Source organism: Nicotiana attenuata, unplaced genomic scaffold, assembly GCF_001879085.1.
Source record: "Nicotiana attenuata strain UT unplaced genomic scaffold, NIATTr2, whole genome shotgun sequence".
Taxonomy (NCBI): domain Eukaryota; kingdom Viridiplantae; phylum Streptophyta; class Magnoliopsida; order Solanales; family Solanaceae; genus Nicotiana; species Nicotiana attenuata.
Genome location: NW_017670318.1, coordinates 849,707 through 875,371, shown reverse-complemented (window position 1 = coordinate 875,371; position 25,665 = coordinate 849,707). Strand labels below are relative to the sequence as shown.

General features: G+C 37.4%; 3 protein-coding genes across 10 annotated transcripts; 2 read left to right on the top strand and 1 right to left on the bottom strand.

Moving 5' to 3' along the window:
- Positions 1-4,092: 4,092 nt before the first annotated feature.
- LOC109237784 (uncharacterized protein At2g39920) lies at positions 4,093-8,743 on the top strand. Of its 7 annotated transcripts, none has more exons than XM_019404163.1 (6): positions 4,093-4,487; positions 4,963-5,007; positions 5,116-5,393; positions 6,298-6,745; positions 7,338-7,538; positions 7,874-8,176. In XM_019404163.1, exons 3-6 carry the CDS (start codon positions 5,324-5,326, stop codon positions 7,878-7,880), a joined length of 726 nt encoding a protein of 241 aa, XP_019259708.1. In that variant the 5' UTR covers positions 4,093-4,487; positions 4,963-5,007; positions 5,116-5,323; the 3' UTR covers positions 7,881-8,176. The 7 variants fall into 7 exon arrangements, with proteins under 7 accessions (XP_019259708.1, XP_019259706.1, XP_019259702.1 ...); XM_019404161.1 differs by lacking the exon at positions 7,874-8,176 and adding an exon at positions 8,183-8,743 and having other exon boundaries at positions 4,245-4,487; positions 5,235-5,393; XM_019404157.1 differs by lacking the exon at positions 7,874-8,176 and adding an exon at positions 8,183-8,743 and having other exon boundaries at positions 4,245-4,487.
- An 801-nt stretch (positions 8,744-9,544) lies between these two features.
- Positions 9,545-11,141, top strand: LOC109237783 (glucan endo-1,3-beta-glucosidase, acidic). The gene has a single exon (XM_019404156.1). The coding sequence runs from the start codon at positions 9,664-9,666 to the stop codon at positions 10,939-10,941; it is 1,278 nt and encodes a 425-aa protein (XP_019259701.1). The 5' UTR covers positions 9,545-9,663; the 3' UTR covers positions 10,942-11,141.
- Positions 11,142-11,303: 162 nt separating this feature from the next.
- LOC109237782 (uncharacterized protein At2g39910) lies at positions 11,304-17,289 on the bottom strand. Of its 2 annotated transcripts, XM_019404154.1 has the most exons (11): positions 16,966-17,289; positions 15,693-15,812; positions 15,058-15,592; positions 14,848-14,934; positions 13,961-14,151; positions 13,670-13,756; positions 13,292-13,487; positions 12,974-13,038; positions 12,612-12,713; positions 12,384-12,483; positions 11,304-11,826 (listed from the first exon to the last, which is right to left on the bottom strand). In XM_019404154.1, the coding sequence occupies exons 2-11, from the start codon at positions 15,731-15,733 to the stop codon at positions 11,809-11,811; spliced, it is 1,422 nt and encodes a 473-aa protein (XP_019259699.1). In that variant the 5' UTR covers positions 15,734-15,812; positions 16,966-17,289; the 3' UTR covers positions 11,304-11,808. The 2 variants fall into 2 exon arrangements, with proteins under 2 accessions (XP_019259699.1, XP_019259700.1); XM_019404155.1 differs by lacking the exon at positions 13,670-13,756 and having other exon boundaries at positions 16,966-17,288.
- Positions 17,290-25,665: the final 8,376 nt, after the last annotated feature.

Below are 25,665 nucleotides of genomic sequence, written 5' to 3'. Positions count from 1 at the left end.
AAATAACCAAAATGCCCTTCAGGCCAACGTCTCGGAATCGAATAATTTTTACATTTTCAGAACCCTCGTACTCTCACGAGTCTAACCATATAAAAATCTCCCAAATCGGAGGTCAAATGCTCACTCAAAACTCAATGGTTTAGCCTATGAAGTTTTACCCAATTTCTTCCAATTTTGATCCCAAATTCGAATTTTAATGATGGATTTAACTACAAAATGATGAAATATAACTAGAAGGGATTAAAGAAACGTTACCCAATAATCTCCTCTTCAAAACCCTCTGAAAATCGCCCTTACCCGAGCTCAAATTGATTTTTTTAACTTATGAAATCAAACCCTCAGAATTTCTATATCTGCACAGGTATTTTCGCTTCTGCGGACAAAGGACCGCATCTGCGGTCTCGCTTCTGCAGACCAATTTACTGCTTCTGCGGTTTTTCATTAAATTCCAGGCTTCCGCTTCTGCGGTATTAAACCGCACCTGCGGTTGCCGCTTCTGCGATACACTTACCGCTTCTGCGGTTTCACATAAAGGGCCCAGGGCCGCATCTGCGATAGGGGCCTCGCAGGTGCGTAACCGCATTTGCGGTAGGTCTTCCGCACTTGCGGAAAAAGCTGAGGGAGCCCAATTCCGCTCCTGCGATGATCAGGCCGCTTCTGCGGCTCCGCACCTGCGGAACCCAAACCGCAGGTGCGGTTATGACAGGTACCAGCAGTCTTCAACAACTCTTCAATTCCAAAAACCCTCTGTTAACCACCCGAAATCATCCCGAGGCCCCCGGGACCTCAACCAAAAGCACCAGTAACACCTAATACCTCATGCAAACTTGTACCAATCCTTAAACCACCTAAAACAATGTCGGAAACTCGAATTAAACAAAGATTTGAGCCTAAGAACTTCAATTTTTATCAAAATACGCTTTCGATCAAAAACCTAACCAAAACACGTCCAAATGACCTGAAATTTTGCACACACATCCCAAATGACATGACGGAGCTACTGCAACTTCTGGAATTCCAATCCGACCCTCGGATCAAAAACTCACTATCGGACCAGAACTTCAAGAATTCAAACTTCGGCATTTCAAGCCTAAATGAGCTACGGACTTCCAAAATACATTCCGAACACGTTCCCAACCCCGAAATCACCTAACAGAGCTGACGGAACCATCGGATTTCCATTCCGAGGTCGTCTTCACACAGTTCCTGGATCACTTTTCCACACTTAAGCTCTCATTTAGGGACTAAGTGTCCCAAAACTCTCCGAAACTCAACACCGAACGTCCCGGCAAACCAAAATAGCAGAAATGAACTTAGGGGAAGCAGTTAATGGGGGATCGGGGCATAAGTTCTCAAGACGACCGGCCGGGTCGTCACATTAATAGTACTAGCATAAATCTTTTACAATAGGCATAAATTTAATTTTCACTGTCTTGGCCTTTCTTCCCATGTAACTGAAGCAAAAAGTCAAGATGAAGAATTTGGAGTGAATAACTAAAAGGAGTAGAAAAATCTTAAAAAGAAATTAAGTTGAAGAAATGAACAGAAAGTGTACAAGTATTTCGTGGTTTATAAACAATGGGTATTCAAAAATCCAAAAGTTTTTTTGCTAATATTAGAGGTCAAATCAGATCATCTGTGGATTCAGACATAAGACTAAAGTCATAATCATTTCAGCATCGCAGTGACTACAAAAGGCCTATTCAAGCGATGTCGAATTTTTTTCTCCAACTAATTGCTTGGTAAACATTATTTATTTCTTTTGAGAGATTATTGGCTGAGAATCTTCAATAAAACTATCTCTTTTGTCAAGGTGGACAATTTAGTGAAGAATTTCTCTTGTCTAACTTATTTCCTTACTAGGTTATTTCTTCTTTTCTCTTTTGATGTACTCCTTGTAGATGTATATTGTACAGTATTGTAAGGGGAGAGTCTCCCTTATTTACCTTCTAGGTTCTTTTGTGAATGGGGAGTCCTCTCATATTAGATGCTTGCTAGCCAAATAATTTACGGATCGTTTGGTACAATGGTAAAATAATAAGAATATCTCATAGGATGGTTAGCTAATACTTATAATCAAATATGAAATAAATACAATCTCAAATTCTATTCCAAAATTTTCTTCCTATACCTTATACCAAACGTTCCCGAGATTATAGTGTCTATCTTAAATATTGTGATTGGTTACAACCTTTAGTAAGGATGTGAACTAGAGAGCTATCTTAGGACTTGTAAAGTTAGGAGGTCAGGTTTATGTCTCCCTCCACTAACCTTCTCTTTTTGTATTAATATATTCGGTAGGGGTTGGTAGGGGGTCATGACCAAACTCCCTCTCCCCGCATCATCTCAGGAGGTAAAAATCTGGGTGAATATTTAAATAAATAGATAAATAAAAAGGATAAAGTATTTTTTCCACTATTTAATTGGATTTCTACCTTTTGTTAGGCTTGCCTATTTTTTTTAATCGTATTTGAATTTTTATTTTACTTGAAGGAATGGAAGAATATTTATCATAAGTGAGTTTATTTTTCCTAAAAAAAAAAAATATAAATCTCTTTTGTAGTTGACAAATCTCTTTCTTGTAGGAAAATATTACGGAACTCTAAGAATTAATTAAGGATCCCTCCTTCAAAACACAATTGCATTCACAATATAGTTTTTAAAAGAGTTATGTTTAGGAAAAGAATTTATTCTTTTATATTAGTAGATTGATGTAGGTCAATGACCAAACCATATTAAAGTATAATGTCTCTTTTAGTATAATTCTCTCCGTATAATTTGTTATTTTGACCCCAACATCTTTTTAGTTTTAGTTGGTACCTGAAATACTCATTTTCCTAAAGTAAAGCTCCTTCTGTCAAATACACCATAATCAACAGATGGCAGTACTCCATAGGTACTTCATATGTCCATAGTTGTTCTACTATACAAATTAAATTTATACTTATTCTTTCAAAAATTAAAAGCAAATAATGACGTAAAATATGTTCTCTTTATCAAATTCTGGAACATTCACATTTTTTTTTTTTGGTAATTAAGACATATATTAAAACACATACTAAGAGTCATTACATGTTGCATTACAAGCGGAAATTGTTCTAGGCCACATAGTTCCTAACTTGTCCCTTTCCAAAATAGAAATAGCAAAAGTAAGAGGACTAAGATAAGTTGTTAAGCTTCCAAAAGTTGTTAAACTGCTTCCGTTCTTCGCCATTGAATCAGCCACCTGGTTTGCCTCTCTGTAGACGTGCTGTAATGGCGGGTCACCTGCTCTACTCAATAGGCATCTGCAATCATCAATCAGATTAAAGGCACAGTTCTTGTTATGGATTAAGTTAATGAGCTCCTTACAATCTGTTTGTTTTCTATAGCTAATTTCAAACCATGCAGTAGTGCTAATGTTTCCATGTAAATATCGGTTGCATGTGAAAAACCCATGTTGTATCCCAAAATCCATTCCCCATTGCCATTTCGTATGATTCCCCCTATTCCGCCTTTACTCGGATTGCCACAGCATGAACCATCCACATTTAGTTTATAGCTGTTTTGTTCAGGTGGGTTCCATTTGATGAGAATGGAATCTGTATATGTGACAGGCCGATTTTGATTTGTGGCCAGGAGTTTATATTCCATGGCTTTGTTAACGATGTTTTTTAATAGGAGAGGTTTGTAATTATTTTTGAATATCGTCTCATTTCTGTGCAGCCAGATGTGCCAGAGGATAAAAGGGATAACTTCAGACCAGACGAGATATTCATTAAAATTAGTACTTGAGCTACTTTGAGTTTTTAGCCAGTGGTGCAATGTGTACTTATCTGGTAGCTCCGGAGGTAGCATGCTAAAACCTGCTTGAGCCCAGATCGTTTTGGAGTGCTTGCATCTAAAGAGCATATGCATTGTATCTTCCCTCTCAGTGCTACAAAGATGACAGTTTGGAGAGTTGGTTATATTTCTGTTGAAGAGCATTTGTGCTGTGGGGAGCTTATAGTGGATAGCCGTCCAGAGGAAAAATTTTATTTTATTAAGAGTTTTGATTCTCCATTATTGTGGAACATTCACATTAACAACTGCGCTGTTATTATTATCTTGAAAAAACGAAATTAGAACATTGGGATTAGAACGTAGGGAGTTCTTTAATGATATCTTTATCTTGAATGGAATATTTCAAGAATCTTTATCCATATTTATCTTGCAAAAAATATTATTTGAGATATTACACTCACTTTATTCATTTCAGTTATTTCTTTTTTTTCAAATGATAAAAGTTTTGCAATGGGACCTATATAAATCAATCAAAAACAAAATATCACAATCATTTCATCTTTAGGACAAAACGCATTTTTTCTGAATGCCTTTATACAATCCCTCTTTCTCAGCATCATTTCTCTGGCTTTTAAAAATGGTGATTAATAAACATTCGAGATGATCCAGATGGGACACTCTTACAGTCTATTCCAATTTCCTGCAAAATTCAACGTGGCTTTCAGGTAATTGACAAACTAGATTCAATTCTTCAGCTATTAAGTTGATAAATACTACTATTTAATGGGGGTTCAGTTTGAAACCAGCTCAAAACTCGCCAAATCTGAAATGGGGTTCTTATTATCTTATTTGAAGACAATTCATATTCTTGTTTGAGCTTGATAAAGCTTGTAGATAAGTTGTTTTCTGATCCTCTGTCCCATTGAATGGAAACAGAAAAATAATTATCTAATTGCTGATATTGGTATTATTCTTTTGGTAATAACTTAAATTTTGGAGGATTGCTTTTTAACCCTGTTTTGGCAACAGCATCTGACGTATTAATCCCATTTAAAGAATCTAATTAATCGGCGAAATTGACTGAATTGTAACTCTGATTATTGTTATCTAATTGATAGGGTTATTCTTGTTAAATAAGAGCTTATACACTTTGAGAGTCATTTGCTTTCTGATTGTTTTTTTTTTAAGTGTAAAACTCAGATTTGGAGTAATGTCCTAAGAGAAGAGAACATCCAAATAAATGGGGTAGGTTGTTATTTTTGGGTTGCTACTAATAATGAATGATAGTTATCAAATTATGATTATGCAAGTAATTTTTTGTAAATTGAATTGTTTGTCTTTTTTGAGTGCTAGGGCATGAAATTTTAGGGAAGCTTCTTGTGAATTGTTGGAATCTGTTGAAAATTATAGCTCGGAAGCTTCCTACTTTCAGATCCAGGTTTGCTCAATTTTGTTGTGTCATCATTCTTCAGGTGGCCATGTTATCTTCCAATTGGAAACTGGTAAATCACTTAGAAGGACATTAGTTGAGCTAACATTTCCCCGTCAAAGCGATAAAGCCATGTCTGCATACGGGCATATGATGGAGAGGGAATTTTCCGCTCAAAGTCTTTCAACCAGAGGAGGTTCAGGTGTGCATCCTGCTTTCTTTTTCTAATTACAATTGACTCTAAATATACTGCTCTAGGGTCTTAGCAAATCTTATAGTGAATGCTAAAATTTCATCATACACATTTGGGGGCTCCCAAATGAACACACCAGTATAAGAGGTCGCACAAGTCATATAACGTGAGTAGAATATCATTCTACGAGAATATAGAATTTATGAACTACGACTAATTCCTAGGGTTTATAAACTTGCTCTATTCAATCTTATTGCAGTCCTAAACCTACTTTTTCAAGTTCGAATTAAGATTCATACCCAAGGTACTAAAGTATTTCCCAAAACATTGAAAAGACAAAATAGCCCTTAAAAGCTCAGTTGATGCGCTCCGGGACATAGCATGTCACGATGGAAAAGTATAATGTCATAGTGCCTCGTGCTAGTTTTGGTGTGGCACGCTGCGCTGCACAACTTGGTAGAATGGCCAATAACTTTGCGTAGGAGAGTCCAAATGATGAATCACTGGAAACTAGACTTTGAGAAATATGATACTGATTCAGGAATCCTGACCAAATTCCTATATATTGAGAGTAATACTCTGTTGAACTGTGGTAATATATATTACTTTGAATGGAAAAAAAAATTCTCATTACCTACACATATATGATAAAATAACATGAGATATACACACAAAACACCAGAAAACATAGCAATTTTAACTTAGAAGTATATGAATAAGTACATATACTTTTGGCTCATCAACAGCTTGTTTTTTATCTGTTGGAGTTGAAGTTCGACTGAGGGCCTGATGAGCGCAAAACTGTCATCTTTATCTTCCAAGTAGGAGTGAGAGCCTCAAATCATGTCCTCTCTTTCTCACAAGTTGAAGTAATAGCTCCAAATTATACTCATTTACTCGTGACTTGTTGCAGAAGTAGGAAGCCGTTATACTGTGGAGACGGGGCTTTATATTACCTCTTTTGCTGCCACAGTCCTCATTGCTGGACTTGTGACAGTTGGCGTTTCGCTAATGACCCTATTGATTACATTGGCTGTAATGTTGCGGTCATGTCAAACTCAGAGTGCTGGTGTTGTTGAGACCTGGAAATCCACCGATGATTATAACTATTGCAAAACTTTTGCTCTGCATGCGGAACTAAATCTTTTGCCTTCAGCTTCTTTCCCAGCAATGTGCAAAAGCTTTGCTGTTGGTTACATTAAAGACGGTCACTACCTGAAAGACTTAAATATTACAGTTGGATTGGCAGAGCAATACTTCAGTAATCTCAAACCACTTCCTGATGGCTGTGACGTCGTGTTAATGGACATTGATGACCTCTTGCCAGAAGATTCTTTCTATCCCTACCAAGTGCTACATCGGTAATGTTTTTAATTCTTGATATGACGGTCTTTTCTTATGCTCATCCTCGTAGTCAGCATTATCATTAACACTACATTATCTCAGTTGAGTTAGCTTTTGTAAATTGGAACTACAAATTTTGCGTAATACTTTATGAAACCAGCTTTCTGATTTACTGACACTGAAAAATCAACTTAAGATGACCTTAGCGATGCACTGTACTGGGAATTATCTACAGTACAATCGGTAGGATGTTAACCTAGAAGCGTGTTAAAAGATTACATTTCCTCTGGGCTTGGGATAGTTAGATTCAAAGAGCTATGTATTTTCTTGTCAAGAATGTGTTTACTTGCTTTGATGTTTTCTCCAAGTCGGACTCGGTATCTTTAACCTGCTGAAAGTTTTCTGCATAAGAATCTATATTGCTTTGAAGATCTTTTGTTCTCCAGAGTATAGATTGGAATTAGTACTTTGTACATTTTATTACTTTCATTCGCCTTTGTGATCTGAAAATAGAATCCTCTGATTAACTGTAACCCCAGAATCCTCTGAAGTTGACCAACAGATTGGTATTCCCGTCTACAACAAATTAACATACTTATTTTTATCCAGATTCCAGGAACATGTTTGTAGTGATTGCATTGAAGATGTGAAATATCTGAAGCACCTATTTTTTCGACAACTATACCTGATACTTAAAGATGGTGGGTGGAAACTGATTTTCTTGTCTAGGAAGACTGAGAGACTACATAATACCACAGCAGAATACCTTACTTCTGCTGGATTTGGTGGATGGTCATCGTTAATCATGAGGTATTGTTGCTTCCTGAATTGCTCGTTCATAACTTTCATGATGAACGATGAAACAGTTTAATAAAACAGATGAATATCTTTTAGCAGATTTTATTTAAATCGAAAAATCCTCCTCACATATTACGTTTTGGGTGTAATACCGTATTTTTATAATCATTCTTTAGGTCTAATGGGATGCTAAAAGTCAATTAATAAGGTGTTAAATATGTCATAAGTATGATGATGCAGTTTAAGTTTCTCTTTCTATCTTCTCTTATTTTCTACTAATAAGTGGAGCTTCAGATGTGAATAATTTGATTTAAATTTTAATTAGAAATTTGTTTCCATCTCTGTAGAGATTAATCCAGTTTGTCAACCAAAAAAAAGGGTCTCCTTAGACCAGATTTTAATGAATGCAACTATGTTCACTTGCAATCGCGGCTCTCCATGTGCAAAGACAGTGAACATAGCATTCCCATTTTGCTCGACGGAAATTCAGATAAAAAGTTCTTTCAGGCTTAATTGGCTAATCATTGATCAATGTAGCTGAGCACCTGTGTGTATCTTGGTGGCATTAAGTTTTTGCTCCTCTGTTTTGCAATTTTCACTAAATTAAGGTTGCTCCTTATTTTGTTGATCTTTCGTGGATGGTAATGCTATTGCAGAAATGATAATGAACTGCAAATGGACCTACCTGAATATTTTTCCCTTCGAAGAAGTATACTGCAAAAGGAAGGATTTCGGATTGTTGCTGTAGTTAGCAGCCAGATGGATGCTTTAACCGGCTCATCTTTAGGAAGACGTGTTTTCAAGCTTCCAAACCCGAATTTTTATTTTCAAACGGGGCCTTATACTGAACGCAGAGATGTGCTGAAGTAAACTCTGCCGAAGAAAATTTTCTTAGGAGATGCTTAGAAGAACCATGTCTCAACTACATATCATATGGAATTTGGCTTGCAGCTTGCATAAGGAGGGAATTGTTGATTTGTCTTGGTTGGATCTTGATGGTCCCAGCCTTAAGCTACATTTATTCTACTCTTCATTTTTTGTGATTTGTAGTATATTTTACTGCTGATTTGCTCATAGTGAGTGCCATTTTTGTTGAAACAGCTTTTTGGAACTTTTCTTCTATCTATTTATATTTCATTGTTTGTATTTATTATATTTGCAATGAATTCAGATGATCCAGGAATGGAATATCAAACAGCAAGCTGATTGTGGCTTTATTGATGCAATTCTACACTAAGCTTCTTCAAGCTAGAGAATACTTCCATGCATTCCTTCTTCAGGAATATATGCTAAAAAGTGAAGTTTGCTCTACGCACGTTTTTACTGTATCTAAACATCGAATGCACTCCAGTCCTATAATTTAGTTTGCACCTGTAAAAGTTGAACTATTATGGCAGTCTTGATTTTAAATTTTTATTTACAAAGATGGTCTGTCTTGTGTCTTCCAATGCCGATTAGGATATCCTGTTTCTCCACTGATTTCTGTTAATGAGGTGTTTAATTAGTTTGTCAGCAAAGTGTAACTTTAAAAACAAAACAAATAGTACAAATTAAGGAATCGAATGATTTAAGTACATGGAATATGGAAGAGTGGAGATAAGTGAGTTGTGCATGGGTTCATATTGCGACAAAAAATAAGACATAAGAAAACTCCTGTCGTTGATAACTCGTTTTACAAAAATTAGAATAATAGGTATAATATCACATCTGGGATTTGAACTTAGAAGCTAAAGCAATCTTTTAGTTCCCTTATATTAAACTTTTCCCTCATGTCAAATAAGTTCAACCGGAACAGTAATATGTGCCTTTTTAGACGGTTTAAAAATGTAATCATTCTTATTTATAAAACCATTTTTTGGTTAAACTTGTAAACATTCAGGTGCACCACTTTCGCGTGGCTCTCTAGCTTAATTAATGTCCATTATTTTGACTGAAATGGCCATTTTTCAAATTGACGTGGAATAATGAAATGAGGGTTCACAAGCTTTTCCTACAGCTTCAACCATCAAATCATTTTCTCCTCTCTCTTGTAACCGCCAGAGTACCCTGCAACGAATTGAACCAACTATTGCTAACATACGTACCCTACGCGCCTTCTCTCTTTCCCTCCAATTCTCCACTCTCTGCAATTAGCTGAATGAATAAAGTAAGCAAAAATTTCACTCCAAGACCTCACGTTTTCAAAATGCTTCCCTCCTTCAAAACTCCCCTTCTCTCTCTCTTCATCCTCTCTCTCTTACTCTCCCCTTCCGCCGCCGTACCAACCACCACTGTCGGCTTCACCTACTCCCCCGCCCCCAACTCTCCACCGCCGGAGCACGTCGTCACCGCCCTTCAGTCACTCAAAATCCCAGCCGTACGCCTCCTTAATCCCAGCCCTAGTTTAATCCGAGCATTTTCCTACTCCAACATTTCTCTTCTCCTCACCGTCCCCAATTACCTCGTCGGCTCCTTTGCTTCCAATCGTTCCGCCGCTACTCTCTGGGTTTACAACAATGTGCTTCCGTTTCATCCTCGTGCTCGTATTTCGCTCATCTCCGTGGGTTCCGACGTCGTCACTTCCCCTTCTTCTGGCGGTTCCGACCCTTCCGTCGCCGTAGTCCCCGCCATGCGGAACCTGCACCGCGCACTGAATGACCTCGGAATTCGCACCGTCTCAGTTTCCACTACTTTCTCCTTCATCAACGTGATTACGACGGCGTTTCCTCCATCCTCCGCCGAGTTCCAGGAGCCGGTCAGCTCGCTAATCATCAGGCCTGTGCTTCAGTTTTTGGAGGAAACTAACTCGTCTCTCCTGGTGAATGTGTATCCGTACAATGTTTATAGACTCCACGGAGAGATTCCAGTCGGTTTCGCTCTGTTTCAGGAAGGCCCGTTCAACTTTCGTGATGACGTTGTTACGGCCGTTCGTTATCATAACCTGTTTGATATGATGGTTGATGCCGTGGTTGCTGCCATGGCGGTTAGCGGCTACGAGAATGTTCCGTTAATTGTGACGGAAACAGGGTGGCCAAGCGATGGAAGCAACTATGAGCACGTGAATAATGGTGTAAGGAATGCAGAGGAGAGCCAGCTGTACGCGGAGATGTATTTACAGGGGCTGGTTTCGCATTTGAAATCTGGACTTGGAACTCCACTCAGAAAGGAAGGAGTTTCTGAGGCTTACATTTACCAGTTGTTTGATGAAAGCGAAACGAACGTCCAGAAGAGCAATTTGAGTAGTGCTCAAGGTGAAATTACAGGGCAGTACTGGGGAGTGATGTACACGAACATGAGCTTGAAGTACAACATCAATTTTGACAGTGCTGATCGGAACTCGAGAAAGCTTGGTGTACTTGTTCCCTCGATTCATCTTCTGTGGCTTCTTTCTAGCTTCATCGGTCTCGTGAATAGTAGTGGAAAAAGTCTTGCTTAGTTTCTTGATGTTAATAATAGATTGCATAAGGAGGGAAACTGAACTGTAAGAAATATAATTTTCCTTGAAAAAAATCTATGATTCTTGCTTATATTCTGATGGTTGTATACATATCAAGGATACTTGTACACGTCAAGATTGCTGTTGCATCTCCTTGCATTTCAGATCTTTGTTGGTTTACTAAGGGTTTTCTTCTGATATGATTTAATGCCTTTTCAGTTTTGTCTTTCATGATAATTGGTTTACATTGAAATTGTGATTACTGATTCTTGCTTCCAATGTCCATGCACATCCGACTTCTGTTTGGAAGCTGAAAGATTTTTAATTCTGAGAAATAACTGAAAAAGTGAACATTGTAGCCATAATTGAACTGCATGATAGCCATAATTGAAATTGCATGACAAGATAGAATATTTACTGTACATTACAGCAAAATAAGCTTAAAGTACATGAAAAATCACAATAACTACATCTCAATATGGATTACTGAATTGTGACTACATAACTAAAACTTGAAAGTATGTGCCGATAGACAACTAAACATGAAAATATGCGCCCATAGACAACTAACTATTTACATGGATGCCAATCACTTAGTTGAAAAGCATAACAAGCTCTTCATTGAACGACCTGTAAATGCATAGAATGGCAATTGTGACCCCCAACAGACAATTGTTTCTACCCATTTGTGAAGTGAAAAACAATTCTCCATTTCCCTCCACTCTATGTCGGAATGAAGAGATAACGGGGGAGTAGTAACAAGTTATGTAGAGCACGAAACTGATGCAAGAACTAAATGTATACTTCTCCAAAATGTCTCCTCAGCAACTCAAAAGGCCAAGTATGTATTCAAGTCCAGCAAGCCAACTAACCATTAACAGCTCCCTGCAAGCAACATCAATAGACAGAATACAAAAATTCCCATCTTTATATCATTAACTGCAGAAACTTTCCGCACACCATTGTACCAAGAAGCCACAAGTATTACGCGCTATCCCCAATTTATATGACTTGCTTTCTGTTTTGAATGTTACAAAACATTTGACGTCATCTGACTAATAAAATCATTTAAGACATCTTTTATAGTTTCAAAAGTTCAAATTGTTTAAGTTTCACCTCTTCTCATCAAACTAACATTTTAATTATCACGACTAAGTAATACGTGATCAAGGCAACATCTACACTATCAAATGACTTTTCATAAGTTGGGATAGAGGGAGTATTTAAAACCAGCCATCACATAGAACCTGAATATTGATTTAATAGATCATAGCATCATTGACAAATTATTATGAAAAAGCAGAAGCACAGGCTCATTTTGCAGCACAAAACTGGCTAAGATAGCTGATGCTGCCACCTAACATAAGCGCAAAAAATCATCTTGAGTGTTTGATCGAGATTATGCTCGCTTTTCTCATGATAGTACAGAGGGAAAGATTTACCATTGCAAGCTGTTGTTCACTAAAGGAATGATGGAAAACTGTCAAGTCAGGATCATCCTTGTGCTTGTCCCAAGCAGCTTTGAACTGCGAGCCCTTGGATCTTGACATAGAGGAGAAAAGTTATTAAGAAAATGGAGAACTCATGAAGCAGAGAAAAACTACAACAGAAGAAAATAACTCATATCACATGCAGTAGGAGAAAACAAAGGCATGGAGCATGATATTTACTGATGCATCAAAATTATAGTCTGAAGAACAAGTTTTCTGATTTCGTCACGAGCAATTTTCAGTGCTGCCTCCTTGTATAGACTAACAAGCTCATCCACCAATCTGCATCACACCAATAGTACAATTTAAAGAAGTGCGACAAGAACATATAGGAAGGTTCTACCTTAGTATTAAAGTTAGGGATGTTAATACATAGTCAGTAAGATGGTTTTAAGTATTCATCAATTTAGATGCAAAACTGGAATTCAGTACGAAACAGTATATTGGATTTACTTTTGGGGTACTCCATTCCTCATATTCAAAGGAGACATAAGTAGTATTCAGGGTGAATCCTACTTTTCCTTGTCCATTCGTAAATTTACCTTTCAATGTGTGGCGAATTCCTTATCCATGTCAACTTTACAACTGTTTTGATCCGTTCTAGAACCTGAAATAAAAATGAAGTACCAAATTGTTGCTAGTAATGATCTCTAACACAACACATCTTGTAGAAAAAAGTTTTGAAATGCAAAAGAAGCTTAACTCTTATATATTTTTACAAGAAGTCTGTTGACACCACTAAATTAAACTTAATCAGACTACAGAAACAGAAACCACTAGAAAAGGAATTCAGAAAAATTATTCAGGATACAAAAAGGTAGCACGGCTGACAGATTTAAAAGAATTTTATCACCTCTTACCAGTAGAACAGTTCTGTCATCATCCGCATGCATCCACTTGAAGAAAAGGGGAAAAAGACGCCTGAAATGAGCTAGCAGCACAAGACCAAGACCATTGAACAGTGGCTCAATATGCTGTAGCCATGCAATACGACGCTCCTTGTTTCTTGGTTGCCTTTCCAAGTGGCTCAACATCTCATTCAACATTTTTTCATACCTGTGCCACAACATACTTGAAAGGTAAATACATACTTGAAGCATAAAATATTGGAAATGCTAATGTTCAAAGGACATGTAAAATATATCAGTAAACAAAGGTACAAATACTTTTTTTGTTTTTTTGGATAAGGAAAGGTAATATTATCGAGAACAGTACCAAGAAGGTACTAGAGAACGTACAAAATATCAGGATTTACAATTTTCCATTTCGACTCGCGTAGTCCCTCCATCCAAGTTTTTTTTTGATAGGTGAAGTCTTTTATTAAACTGGAAGTACAAATTGAAGAACACATAATATGAATATACTTCTGAGTGAATCAACAGTAAAAGAAGGATAATGCTTTAGCATTTCACTGATAACATTTCCTCTGCAAATTTATGAGTAGAATACCATTCTTAATCATGATTCATGTGTACATGTTGGCAAAATCTAACCAGGATTCAATATATAACAGATAGAGGGCGCTCTACCATATGCTTCGAGGATTACTTTTCTGGGTGAAAGTCACCATAAGTACAGACATTTGAACCACACGCTCCCATATGTCATCATCGGAAGCAATATTTTGGCAACAAGCATCAAGAATTACATCTTCATAGCAACCAATCTCAGCAGCATTGACATTTTTTGCCAGATGTATTAAGCTAACCATGCCCTGTCCCTGAAGTGAGAGAACGAAATTTTGTCAACAGCCTAATGAAAACAAAAAAAGTAATATTAGTTCTGAGATGCAAATGTATGGCAGACATATCCACTTGCCTGTAACAATTAGAAATCCCATTTTATCTTGAAGATGGATTACATCATGCTCCAAAATAAAGAAAAGACTAAGAAGGCAAGACAAACAAAGAGAGGTTCTACCAACATTATTACAATCAGAAGTCTCTAATAGAGCATCTAAGAACAAGCTTTGGAAGAGAAACTGAATACTTGATTCAATTGATGTTCTTTTTGTTGTCATCAGTTGTTATAGGGGTCAGACATAAACCAAATCTCAGAGGCGCATAAAAGCTTAGTACTAGCTGGCTAACAATCGTTTTAAAGAGTGCATCCCTTCTAACAGTTCACAATGCATTTCACCACAAGTCCACAATGTATTTCAAGGAAAAGACAGTGATATAGGAATTCTACAAAAGCAAAATTTCCACATAGAATATCTCATTATCCAATTATTTTACAGTATTAACAGACCACTGCAAGAATCAATCATTTACAGTAGTTACTAGAGGGTTTAACTGTTCTACAGTGATATAGGAATATTAGCTTAGTTTTAAACAAAGATCAACAAGTAGATTACCCATCTGATAAAAGCAGCAACAAATTTGTAAGAACAGCAATCATAAAAAGACGAACCCACCTTTACTTCAGATGACCAGTGATCAAGAGCTGTTAAGGCACATGGAATCACCAAAGAGCACACTTTTCCTAGGTGAGGATAATCCACCTACAAACAATAAATCTAGAACATTATGCTTCATCTCAAAAGAATTCTAACCACAAACCGAAAAAAGTTCAAAGAAATAAATATATTAATAAGTCTTCAACTACCAATTTAGGATAGACACACCTGAGAAATGAACCATCTAAACTGATAAGCTGCAACAATGGCGTATGCCACTGGAACTCTAGCGCTTGCAGCTGATATCTCATCACCATCAATTGATTTATCTATCGTGCTCTCCTTAATCTTGTCTTTTAGCAAAGGCAACAGTTGAGGCATTAACTGTATGGCCAACTTCTTCTCATTTGGCAGAGACTTCAAATCCCCATCCAGCTCGCCAATTTTCATTAACTCATTCCCACCAACTTTTCTAGCGTAAGCTATAGATAGGTCTTTGAAGGCAGAGGCCGCAGCTATAGATAGCAAATTGGGAACCCAAGAGAGCTGATTGTGAGTGGATTCTGAGGTAGAAGCCAATGCAGCACAACATAAGCTAAAATCCGTTATTTTGCTGTGTATTTCAGTTTCCGAGAGTTCTGAGTTGGAAAGTGAGTTGCTATAAGGTAGAAGGGACACTAGCATGGATTTGACAGAGGTATTGGAACCCTCTGGAGGAGTATAGCATGCCTTGGAGAGTGATTCTCTTATTGGCTCTGATAATCTATTACAGTTTTTAAAGGACACAGCGGAACTTAATCAAATTATTCACACAGAACACAGGTCAAAAAGGATAGAATGAAGAGAGAAAGAAATGGTCTTACAGAAGCAGGTCCTCAATGAGAACTTTGAGAGTCTTTGACATCCTTCCCCTGGTTTAGATCTTCTCTTTGCTAATTGCTAGGGCTCGAATACTTTAACTAGTCCTCTGTCACCATGACAACCTGTCCATTTTTGTTTATGTAAATTTAATTTGTACCACAATACTTTGGGGTGAGAACTATGATCACACTAAAATACTTTTACTACCAAAAACCTGCCTAGGGGCAATAATAATGAATTTTCTTTCTTTTCTACTGAAAACGATATTACAAATTACTTTTTCAAACAACAGCAAAGTGAGGAAAAAAGGTGAAGTTAATGAATTATCACTTGTGGATAGAAAACAGTTGCCAAACTTGTAAAGATAATTAACATACAAAGAAAGGGAAAAGAGAGACTAATAGGTGAAGAAAGTTGTTTGTTGAGATATCATCATACTAGTAATACATATGAAAATTGCTTGCAGTTTAATGCTCTAAAGTTTTTTAAAGGAAAATAATTTAGTTGTTAAAACAAAAACATAACATGAAAGACTTATTTTGGAAGAAGAATTAAAAGAAAAACATACTGTTTAGAAGAAGCAGAAGAAGAACGAAAGAAATACACCAACAGTGAACAGCAAATGACATATGCCTACATGATCGAAGAAAATATATGTTTTGTATGAGATATTCAAGACTCCTGCTTGGGAAATTCTAAAGCACAAGAATACAGAAACTATTGAAACTATCTACCTATTATTAATGAAGAAACATCTCTAGACAGCAGAATACAGAACTTTAACATCAGCCAAACAAAGAACCCACAACACGTGAATAAAGATGTATGTGGTTATTGGATTACATACCGTTATAGTTAGGGGTGCTTATCGGGTGGTTCGGATTGATATTTGCGCTCAACGGTTCGGCTTATCAGTTATACATTTTTTAATGTCCTAAACTTTAGCGGTTATCCGGCGGTTATCTATCAGATAATGTACACAAGATATATATATTCCATCAACCAAATATTTGAAAAGGAGGAAACTAATTGGAATCTTAGTTTAGATTGAATGATATAGCAAATCACATTCAAGCTTTAAATTGATTAAGTTTCTTTTATAAGGAGGTTTAAATTAAGCTTTAGATTGATTAGCTTTCTTTTATAAGGAGGTTTAAATTAAGCTTTAGATTGATTAGCTTTCTTTTATAAGGAGGTTTAAATTAAGCTTTAGATTCTGGTTTATAGTATCCAAGATTAAAAAACCAAACTAACTAGAGAAGAAAAGCTAAGAACCTGTGCCCTGGTTGGCTAATGGCTGAGCATCACTGATTATCTTTTTAATCAATAGCGAATCTTCCCTTGTTTTAGAATAAAAATACAGAGAGATATATTCTCAGGAAGTTGAGCTCAACGGAACAAAAGAAAAGGAGATTTTTCTCAATTTGTCGCCTTGGTTAATCGTGGACAAAGAAACTTATCTCATACTGGAAACTGGAATGGAGATTGGAGAGCGTCTGTGGATAGTGGACTGGAGGTTGGAGGTTGGAGGTTTGGAGAAATGGAGCTGACCGAAGGATTTAAGCTAAGGTCGAATTGGTGCTTTAGGGTTTTTTAAGATACTTTTATATACATGACGGTAGAAATGTAATTCTTAATGTGTTAACGGCTAAACCAATGAGAAAAAATGAGCAAACCGATACCCACACCAATTAATTACAAAATTTCAACCAGTTTCCCAACCGTTAAAGCCAATATCCCAATACCAATGAACCAATAAGATTATTTTACGGTTGAATTATCGATTACGGTTCAGTTTTGAACGGCCCTAATATTTATAGTGACATATGTATGCATTGACAGTAAAGAACCAATTGTGAAGTCATATTATAAACATTAGGAAGCAATGTCAGGATAGAATGGATCAAATTACCAGCTAGAACAATGTGATTCTACTTGGTATTCTATAATGAAGTTGCAAATCTAGATTCCGAACATTGTCATTAGCATTGCACATAGTATATGAGAAAAGAACCTACTTGACTGACGATCATGGGTGGCTCAACGGGTAGGCCAGTAAAGCAATTGCTTTAGGCCCTCTAAAATTTGGGGCCCCAAAAATATTTTAATTGTGAATTTTCTATCTTATTTTTGCTTAGACAATATTGAAATTTATACAAACTCCTTATAAAAGTAGAAAAGACTGTCTATTTTTTAACAATAGAAATATTTTAGAACTTTGAATTAAGATACTCAAATCTTCATATTGGTAACTGATATTTTTTACAATAAGATCCATAGTAACACATTGTAAATACGTGGCCAACATCTTAATAACTTGAGTTTTCTTACCAATGTAAATATTAGTACTACGTATTATATTTTGTGAGATAACTATATTACAGACAAAAAGAAAGGAAAAACCAAAGTAAATATTAGTATTACATTTTGTAAGATAACTACAGTATAAACAAAACAAAAAAGAAAAAAAAAAGGTGCCTTATTGAAATTTGGCTTTAGGCCACAAATTTTATTGAGACGTCCTTGCTGACGATATTACATTAATTATGTTTTGTGAGCAAAATATCAAACCAAAAAGTATCCGTATTCCTAAGTGAGTGGCGCTGAATTCGGAGTTGCCCACTTGATTGGTTTGACTCCGGTTGTTGCTATTGAATTCAATTTGTTTTACATAGTGTATTCAAGAACAAAAATACTTCATTTATCATATAACTCTAATTGTACAAAGACATAAGTGGAAACAGAGTACTTACGAGGAATGGCTCTGGAATCAGCGGAGAAGCACCAAAAGAACTAGAAAGAGTCGAGTAGTAGGGAGATACAAGAGAGAATAACAGCACAGGGTTATAGTGCGTGGGCTGCAACCCATATTCGACCCGCGATATAACCTGCTAGGCCTGCTTTGGAAAGCAATTCAAGTATGGGATTGGGAGAATGACACAGTTACCCACAAAAATAAAACTATTTACCCTTGCCTACCCATTTATTTTTCTACCCATCAAACTGATTGCATTTCCTACCCACACTAGTTTTTGTCGGGAAGTTTCTTATTTTTTTTCAATTCTTTTTTATCTCTATGCTTCTTTTCATTTTTTCCTTTTTTTTTCTTTCTTTTCTCCTTTTCTTTTATCTCGTTTTCTTCTTATTTTATTTTTTCCTTTTCTAATTTCATTTAACTTCTTTTTTTTATACTTTTTTCTCTTCATAATCTAATTTCATTTATTATTTTCACCATTTTTTTTTATTCTTTTTTCTTAAAACAATAAGAAAAAATAACTGATATAGTAAATATTTGTTCACCTTTTTATTTTTTATTTTTAATAGAACTAGTATATAACATACCTTTTGTCTTTTTTCTCATTTTTTAAATTCAATTATTAAACTGAAATAATATCAGTTGTCACTTGATCTAATTCACTGGATATCACACGGACTGCTGCTGAGCACCATAAATTATATAATCAGATTCTAAGAATCAACAAGTGATTGCCATGCAAACCTTGATCATCTCCTTTCCTATAAATATCAGTACACACTCTACCATTAGCAGTAACACAACCAGTTATGGAGCAAGAAAACATAATCTACGGCCACCAAATCTCCATATATACTAGTTAGAAGAGAAATGATAATAAAATATTGAAAAATACAATAAAAGAATAAGTAGCAAAAAAAGACTTCTAGTACCATATGATATCAATATGGTATACATGTATACCAACAGAGTATATGATTGCTCTAGAATATTGCTACAACTATCTGCGACTATACTACTGTACCAAAACTTTAAAGGATGCAATAAAAGTATGAGAAAATTACATACTCGCATTGCAAGCTAAATATTTGCAAAGCAACTGTATACTAACAAGGTATATAGTTGTGTGTTCCAACAATTGGCTATAACTATAAAAACTATTACATAACAAACATAATCTATGTCCATCGGCATAAAAAAATTCCAGCACTGCAAATCATGTTCATATAAATAATTTCAGAATAGTAATCACTTAAAAATGTAGCTAAAACAACCAAAAAATGTTCAAACTACCATATGATACAAATATGGTATATAACTATACCAACATGGTATACAACTTTACTGGTTAATTTCCGGCAATTTTGTGACTATACTACTATTACATAACACACATGCATAAAGAGAAAAATAAAAAAAAATGGTGTACCACATATTAATAAAATAAAGTATTTCAAGATATTGTACTATATTACTATTATTAAAAGAAAAACAAATAGTGTACCTATTAAATGCAGCTAATACAGCCAAAAATGTTTCAACTAACATATGATAAGTATAATATATAGTTATACCAACATGGTATACAATTGTACGCAATGAGTTTAATTTTTTTTTTTAAATTCAATTATTAAACTGAAATAATATTAGTAGTGACATAATCTAATTAACTCAATGAGAGCTTATGCAATGAATAATACCTCCATGAAATTCCATTAAATAGTTCATTTAGAAAAGTATTTGAAAAACAAATGAGAGTTTCGTCTAAATTTTGAAAAAGGACATGGATATTTCAAAAAGCTGAAAAAAGGATCCAGTTATAACAGTATATTGTATACTATTACGGTATAATGTTGTCATATATTGTGTATTATTACGATAAATTATACACTATTGTAGTATATTGTTGCAATATGCTGCAATAAAATGTATAATATAACAGTATACTTTTATATATTGATAATAGGTGAATTTGACTATAATCACACCTTAAATAATCACCTTCTTGTGTAGTTTTAATGCTAAAAGTGATGACAAAATGCTCTTATTAGTGCTTTTCATGATTTGTAGGTGATATATGTATAAGGAAGGCTAAGGAGCAGTTTTGGAGTTAAAAGTGATGAAAAAGAGGCCAACTGTGAAATTTCCCAAGTGACCCATGCAAAATAGGCCGAGGAATTCAGAGTACTGGATCCACTGCGGTTCCACCGCGACCGCGGCAGAACCACGGTGGGAAGCAGCTGCAGAAGATTGAGAATCCGCGAGGGTGTTTGGCCGCGGTTCTACCGCGACCGCGGCAAAACCGCGGCAGGCGCAGAAACTTCGGGGACCAAAGTGTCAATTACGGGATTTTTAGACCTAAAACCTATTTAAAACACTAGACTTCGCCCAAGAGAAGCAGGTATTGATTTTTTAGGTTTCTTAGCAAGGAAAACCATTGTGAGAAAATACTCTAAACATCTTTCTTCTTTTCTTTTGATTTTATGATGAATTCAATCTTAGTTTATTTTCCCATAGCCATGAGTAGCTAAATTCCTTGTCTAAGGCTTTGATGGACCCTATTGGGTGATGAACTTCTTGTTTATGCGAATACAAATTGCTAGTTTAATCTTTATTTGTTCAACTTCGTGTTCGTTGTAGTTAATTGACAGGATCCTCAATTAGCTGTGCCTATTTAGTGTGCATAACTTGGAAAAGAGTGCATATTTAGGGTATTGTTGAACAACATCACTCCTAGATTATTAGAGGAATCTATAATTGCGGGTTTAAAGGCGGGATTAGGGATAACGAAGCCTTGGGTGTAATCTAAAGTGAATCGTGCTAAATAAAGTAAGCAAGTGTATCTCGGGAGAGTGCAATAGTAAATTACTGTGATTACTCGGGAGAGATTTATGGTAAGATTAGCGTTCATGATTGATAAAGATGTGTTGGTAAATTTGTATGAGCATAAACAGAAGGGATTCCATCAATAAGGGAAATCATTGCCTTAGCTTTTTCTCATAATTGTTTACAACCTTATTAGTTTAGTTTACAGCTATTTAGTTACTTGCAAGCTAGTTGTTAAAGAACATTCAACTGAGATTTGAATATTTGAGAAGCTGGTTCTGAAGACTTGGTGGGTCTGAAGATAGTGGTTGATAGGTTAACTCTCTGTGGATTCGACCCTGGGCGTAATACTCGGGTTATATTTGCAACGTCCGCAGAGTCCTTTTTATAAGGCATAGTTGGACGTGATCAAATTTTGGCGCCGTTGCCGGGGAGTTAACGGAATTATCAATTGCCATTGACAGAAATACAAAGATTCTTATTGTAGTCAGTTTTCTCTCTACCAACTTTTTCATTGAAAATTTGATGGTTGTTGATCTGGGTACACAGGTGCATGCCTAGAAATTCTACGAGGACTGGAGAACTACTTGAAGGACTCTCAGACCCCGAGAAGACATTCCGGGCATTGAATCGTGCAAACAAAAGACTTCAACAATCCAACAAACACACGAACTCGAAATGACATGGCGACATAAACACCCCAACGGAAAACGTCCAGGAATGAGCACATTGGCACCTCCTGTGCCTGAGGGTGCACTATATGACTGGGCACAACCCACAGCTGACAATTTGGCACTTGCCATCTATTAGTGCCCGCAATACAAGTGGAATCGTTCCAGATCACAAATAACATGCTACACTTGTTGCAGAACAAGGACTCTTTTCTAGGACACAACAGAAGATCCCAGCAACACTTAAAAGAACTTCTGTCTATATGCAAAAACTCAAAGTTCAACGAAGTGACTCCGGAAGCAATCAGGCTCCTCCTATCCCTGTCTCCCCTAATGCCCCCCTAAACCCCCCGTATAACCCGTCTCTAAGAGTTTGAGCTAAAAAACCCCATAAATTCTTCCCCCCCCTAAACCAACCTACCCCCACTGATGAGTTGGAAATAACCCATCCCCCCCCCTACCCCCGCCCCCCTTAAAATTGTAAACATAAAATATTATATTTCCCATTCTCGGTGACAGGGCTGCTCAGGTTGGCTAACTCGACTCCATTAAACCTATAGCAACTTGGGATGAGTGGTCAAGCAATCACAACAAGTTCATCGCCCAAACAAGACCGCTCAACAAATTGATGAGATTGTGAGCTTGAAACAGAAACCAATGGAGACACTACACGAGACATGGGGCAGGTTTAAAGGAATGTTGGTTATTGTGTCCCCACCATGGTATTCCGAACAGATGTTGGGACAACGTGTTTTACATGGACTGTCAGAACAGCTTGAAGAATATAGTTGATGCCTCGGCTAGTGGGCATTCTTGAGCAAGACTTGGAGAGGAAGGTCAGAATTTTGTCGACAAGATGGCGCAAAAATTCAGGTTGACGTCTAGAGAAGCACCTATCACTCAGTGGTGCACTCAGTGCCTCTTGATCCCTAATACAATGGCTGAAAACATGGCGACTCTTTTGACGCAAATGAGCATTCTCACCAAAAAGGTGGAGAAATCAGGGCAGAAGCAACAGGTTCATATAGTAGACACTACCAATGGGGGCTTGTCACTCTTGCATTAGCCAGCCAATTGGTAATCCTTGGAATACAGAGCATGATCATCATCACCAGCACCTGAGATATGAACTATGTGGCTAACTATGGGGTCAGAGGCAAGTAAATCAGAACTGGGTCAGCAGACTCAGCAGCAGTACATGGCACCGCAAACCACAGTATAACGCCGGAAACATGGAGGCATGAGACCCCCCAACAACATGACACCGTATCCTAGACCACAAGGGTACAACCAATCAGCAGCAAGGGTACCACCCACCTCAGCAACAGCAGGGTGGAAGACAGGAAGACGGGTTTGCAAGGCTTGAAAGCAATGATGCAGCAGGTTATTGGGTCCAATGCTATAATAATGAAAGGTGGATGCACATGATGCAGCTATCAAGAATATTGAGGTACAAGTGGATAGATTTCAATGTCACTTAACAATCGTCCTCAAGGGACATTACCTGCAGATACCCAAATCAATCCAAAGATCAGGGCCAAAGCAGCTGATGCGGTGAGTCTACGAAATGGCAGGATCTAGATGTTGAGCAAGAGACGAGCTCGAGAAAACATACAGGCTGAGACACTAATTCCAGTACCCATTGAGCTGGATGACTCTACGGATTGACAGAGGTAACAGTTCAGCCTGCTCCTGAAGAAAGAATATGCAGCAAGAGACCGAGACAGTAGTTGAGCCAGTAATTGAGATAGTAGCGGAGCCAATAGGTAGAACAGTAGCTGAGAAGGAGGAAATCCCAAGTGATGGGAAGAAAAGACCTCCTGCACCATTTCCGCAAAGGTGGCCAAGCATAAAAAGGAGGAGCAGTATAAAGTGTCCTAGAGATGCTCAAACAAATCCAGATAAACATTCCACTATGAAGCTTAAGGAGATCGCCAGGATATGCTAAAATGATGAAGGACTTGATGTCTCGGAAGTTTGACTTTCAAGACTTGTCGACTGTGACACTTACTCAGACATATAGTGCAGTGGTATCTAGACCTGTTGCTGAAAAGCTATCTGATCCGGGTAGTTTTTACAATTCCATGCACTATTGGGAATTATGCCTTTGCTAAGGCACTCTGTGATTTAGGGGCCAGCATTAATCTCATGCCCCTGGTCATTTATAAGAGGTTAGGCATTGGGAGAGCTAGACCTACCTCTATGTTGTTGCAGCTGGCCGACAGGACTATTAAGCATCCATTTGGGATCCTTGATGATGTGCTTATAGGTGGGGAAATTCGTGTTCCCTGCAGATTTTGTAATCTTGGATTGCAAAGTGGATGAAGAAATTCCTATAATTCTAGGACGACCCTTCTTGGCCACGGGGAGAGCTTTGATTGATTGCGAGACTAAAGAGCTTAAGATGAGGCTCAATGATGAAGAAATTATATTCAATGTGCAGAAATCGATGAGGCGACCAAGTGAGTTCGCAAATTATTCCCTTATTGATGCAGTGGATGTAATTGTAGAGTCTGATGATGAGGCGTTGACGGTTGAGGACCCCCTTGCTGCATGCTTGACAAATTTGGATGAAGTGAATGGTGAGGATTTGGCGGAATGGGTGTTGGCACTGGAAGGTAAAGGGTTCTGGGAGAGAAATCTGGAGTTTGAGCCCTTGCACTTAGAAAAGAGAGAGACCCCTCCAGCTAAACCATCCATCGAGGAACCCCCTAAGCTGGAACTGAAGCCATTGCCAACCCACTTCCTGACTCCACATTACCTGTTATTATCTCATCTGGTTTGTTAGATGTGCAGGTTCAACAGCTTTTACAGGTACTAAGGGAGTGCAAAACTGCCATTGGGTGGACCATGGCAGACATCAAGGGGATCAGCCCCGCCTACTGCATGCACAAGATTCTGCTAGAAGAGGGGCACAAACCTTCCAGGGAACATCAGAGACGGCTAAACCCGAATATGAAGGAAGTGGTGAAGAAGGAAGTGATAAAATGGTTGGATGCGGGAATCATTTTCCCAATCTCTGACAGTAGCTGGGTTAGCCCAGTTCAATGTGTGCCAAAAAAGGGTGGCATGACGGTGGTAAAGAATGACAACAATGAACTTATATCAACAAGAACCGTCACAGGCTGGAGAATCTGCATGGATTATAGAAAGTTGAATCTAGCCACCAGGAAAGACCACTTCCCGCTTCCCTTCATTGATCAAATGCTGGATAGATTGGCAGGGAGGTCACACTTTTGCTTCTTGGATGGGTACTCAGGGTACAATCAGATCTCCATTGCCCCTGAGGATAGAGAAAAGACCTACTTCACATGCCCGTACGGAATTTATGCCTTCAGGAGGATGCCCTTTGGTCTATGCAATGCACCCGCCACATTCCAACGGTGCATGATGGCCATATTTACTGACATGGTAGAAGATATAATGGAGGTGTTCATGGATAACTTCTTAGTGGTGGGGAACTCATTTGAGGACTGCCTAGTGAATTTGACGCGTGTGCTGAAACGGTGCATCGAGACTAACTTGGTTCTGAATTGGGAAAAGTGCCATTTCATGGTACAAGAAGGTATAGTCTTGGGGCACCGGGTATCAAGCAAAGGAATAGAGGTTGATAGAGCAAAGGTTGATGTCATAGCAAAGCTGCCGCGCAACTTCAGTCAAGCCATAGAAGCTTTCTGGACATGCCGGATTCTACCGGAGGTTCATTAAGGACTTCTCCAAAAT